The 2,955-nt window shown below is 48.9% G+C and overlaps 1 protein-coding gene across 1 annotated transcript in view; it reads left to right on the top strand.

Annotated features, from left to right (window-relative positions):
- The window catches only part of CDH23 (cadherin-related 23), a gene marked incomplete at its 5' end in the record, with an annotated part of 126,966 nt that overhangs the window by 65,509 nt on the left and 58,502 nt on the right, over positions 1-2,955 (top strand). Inside the window, one exon of the mRNA XM_010142829.1 lies at positions 2,369-2,481. Coding sequence (XP_010141131.1) covers positions 2,369-2,481 — 113 coding nt within the window. The remainder of the gene's footprint in view (positions 1-2,368; positions 2,482-2,955) is intronic.

Below are 2,955 nucleotides of genomic sequence, written 5' to 3' on the forward strand. Positions count from 1 at the left end.
CTTCTGAAGATAATTTGCAAAGCCGGCAATTCCCTGCTAGCAGAAAGGTGCCCGGGAGGGCATCAGATGTGGATCTGCCATCTGAGCAGTGTTGGGGAGGCTGAGCTAGACAAAAGCCTCTGATGTGCAGCCTGGGAGGGTATTTGGGTCCCTAATTTATTCTTCCATCCTTCAAAAGAATGACTGTTGTCCAATATGAAACATGGAATAAATTTTAGGACATGGAGCTCGGTGCAGTGTTTAGTCCTTTGTCTCAAGTTCCTGCCCTATTGACCTATTTTCACTAAAACCCATTGCTCTCCACATTTACAGATTCCTGTTGGCAGAACAATGTTTTTTGATTAAAAGGGTATTTTACTACACTTTGGGGAGGGTGTGCCAAGATTACCCTGGTGCATCAAATTTACCACAGCAACATGGCATCCTGGGGATTTTAAACACCTTGCAGAGCAATTCAATACGTCTTGTGGACTGCCCTTCGCAGCTGGTATCAGAAGTGCCCTAAAGGGTCAGCCGTAAATTATAGAGCAAAGGTGGGAAGTCAAGATGAAGAGGTGGGATTTGTCCAAGGGAGGAGACCAGAGATCTTGGTGTTTGGCAGTGAAAGTTGGGTTTTAAGAAATCAAGGCTGCTGCTGCTATTTTAAGTAGCCGCACATTAGTTTGTTAAGCTGGCTAGGAGTCAATGGGCCATTTTGGACTGAGAGAAGAGGACCAAGGGCAGAAATGGGAGGCATTCGGTCCAAGAGGAAGATATAAAGGCTCAGTAATGGGGGAGAAAGGTGTTACGGCACTAAGGGCTCTGGGAGAGAGAGGAGTTGCTGGCAGCCAGTGGCTCATGAAAGTCGGGGTTGCTCCCAGGGAGGGAAGGGAGAGCCAGACCTGAAAGCTTTGGCCATCCTGCGAAAGGTGCAGCCATGGTTAAACAGGATTGGAAGGGAGCGGGGTGGATGCTGAGTGATGGGAAACAACTTTCTGCAACAGCAGATCTGTCTTGCAGCTCCCTCCCAGGGAAATGACAAATGTGGTGTGTGTTTCGTTCATGTTGAGATATATTGAGAAGACAGTTTGGGGTTTTTTATTTTTTTTATTTTTAACTGGGACTAATATAGCGTGCCTGCAGGGTTTCCTCGCTCTTGTTTGGGGCTGGATCAGGGTTTCTGCATACTGTGAGATGATGAGGGGAGTGCTGTGAGTAGCCATATGCCTGCGTTATAACCTCCTTGGTCATCACTAATTCAGCAGCCTCCTCTGGTATTGTGTCGGACCGGCATCAGGTATCCCAGGCTCCACGTACCAACTGCTATCTCTTGTCTGGCTGAAAGAGAGAGCACCAGGGACTGTCACAAGGGCAGTCCCAGTGCAGGGCATTTGTCTTTTTAGCATCTGCTGGTCGTGAGACTCAAGTGTTTTCTTAATCTCCTCTTGGTGTCTAATTCCAGAGGAGGAGTCAAACTAAAGACAGGATAGCACAGCTCTCCATGGCATGCATGTAAGGACTGCCACAGAGGCCAAATTTGGCTCAAGTAGAGGAAAACAAGGCAGCTGCAATGGAGACAGCACATCTGGCAAGAGCATAAAGGCAGACAAATGCCTATAGCACTTACCCTAATACTCTCCATGGCACCAAATACGTCCAGCTAAGAGAATTCCTGAGCTGCATGTGGCTTCTCTGTTATTTGATAGATATTTTTTTCTTTCATTAGCCTCCCCAGACTCTCTTTGAATACATGCAGACTTCCGTCATCCTCAGCATCCTCTGGCAAGATGCTCCGCAGTTAAACTACCGCTTGTTACTTGAAGAATTACTTGTGAGCTTGGTCTGTCTGTGCCTTTGTGATTAACCAGGACTGATGTCCCTTAACTCTTGTATTTTTAAGAGTGAGGCCATGCCCACCCCAGGGACACGGTGTCCTGTAAATGCAGGCAGTTGTTCAGAGGGGAGCACCTGGATTCGGCCCTGGTTTTGGCTGTGCTGTTGCATATTCTAATAAGCAAACTCCTTTGAAATTCTTCAGCTGCCTGCAGCATTTGCGACTTTATCAGCTGTTGGAAGGAAAGCACCGTTTTGAGCCCTGAGCTGGGGTGGAGGAGAGGACCCTTATGGCCATTGTATTTTAAAGCACGTTGAGATAACGTGCAGGGTTTGCAGAGCCCACTGCAGCCCATGGCCAATGTGGAGCTCCTGGCCTGGCAGTGGGTCTGCTCTGTAAAACCTCGCACTCAAACACTGGGTCTGGTCACGCATGGAGACTGGCAGGGGAAGAGGCTCGTGTCCTCCCACTTCTCTCTCTGTATTACCCCCAGCACCATTTATCGTTGGCTGTACCAGGTGCTGTTCTACTCACACTGCCTGTTATTTTTTTCAGGTAACACCAACAGCATCTTTGCACTGGACTACATCAGTGGAGCCTTAACCCTGAATGGGCCACTGGACCGGGAAAACCCCTTCTATAGCGCAGGATTCATCCTCACAGTGAAGGTAAGACCTTCTCCCTCCAAGCAGCACACTTGCATAGCAGGTCAGGGAGGACATTCTGCTTGGGGACAGCTCCTTCAAGGCAGAGGCCCAGCCCTGGGACAGCTTGATCCTGTGGGTATCTAGAGCCATGATGTGCTGTTCCCCAGCCAAGCCAAGTGAGATGTTTAACACAATCCCTTCATATGATGGCCCAAAACATGGTTGCTTCCGAAGGGATGTTCACTGCTTCTGAAGGGATGTGCCCTCTCTGATCTCCTGCTAGATCTGCCTCTAGTTGCATCTGCTGGCAGCATGGAGATGCCCTGGCATTGGAAATAGCACGAGGCACATACGTTCAGGTGAATGTGCCTATTGTGCCTATTTCTCACCTTTTCCTGTACCCAAAGCGCCAGAAAACCAGGAATATTTTGTCATGTCACCAGGCAGCAGTGTAACAGAGCATCACCTGCCTGGCACAGGCAGACATGGGGAAAG

Source organism: Buceros rhinoceros, unplaced genomic scaffold, assembly GCF_000710305.1.
Source record: "Buceros rhinoceros silvestris isolate BGI_N320 unplaced genomic scaffold, ASM71030v1 scaffold11789, whole genome shotgun sequence".
Lineage (NCBI taxonomy): Eukaryota > Metazoa > Chordata > Aves > Bucerotiformes > Bucerotidae > Buceros > Buceros rhinoceros.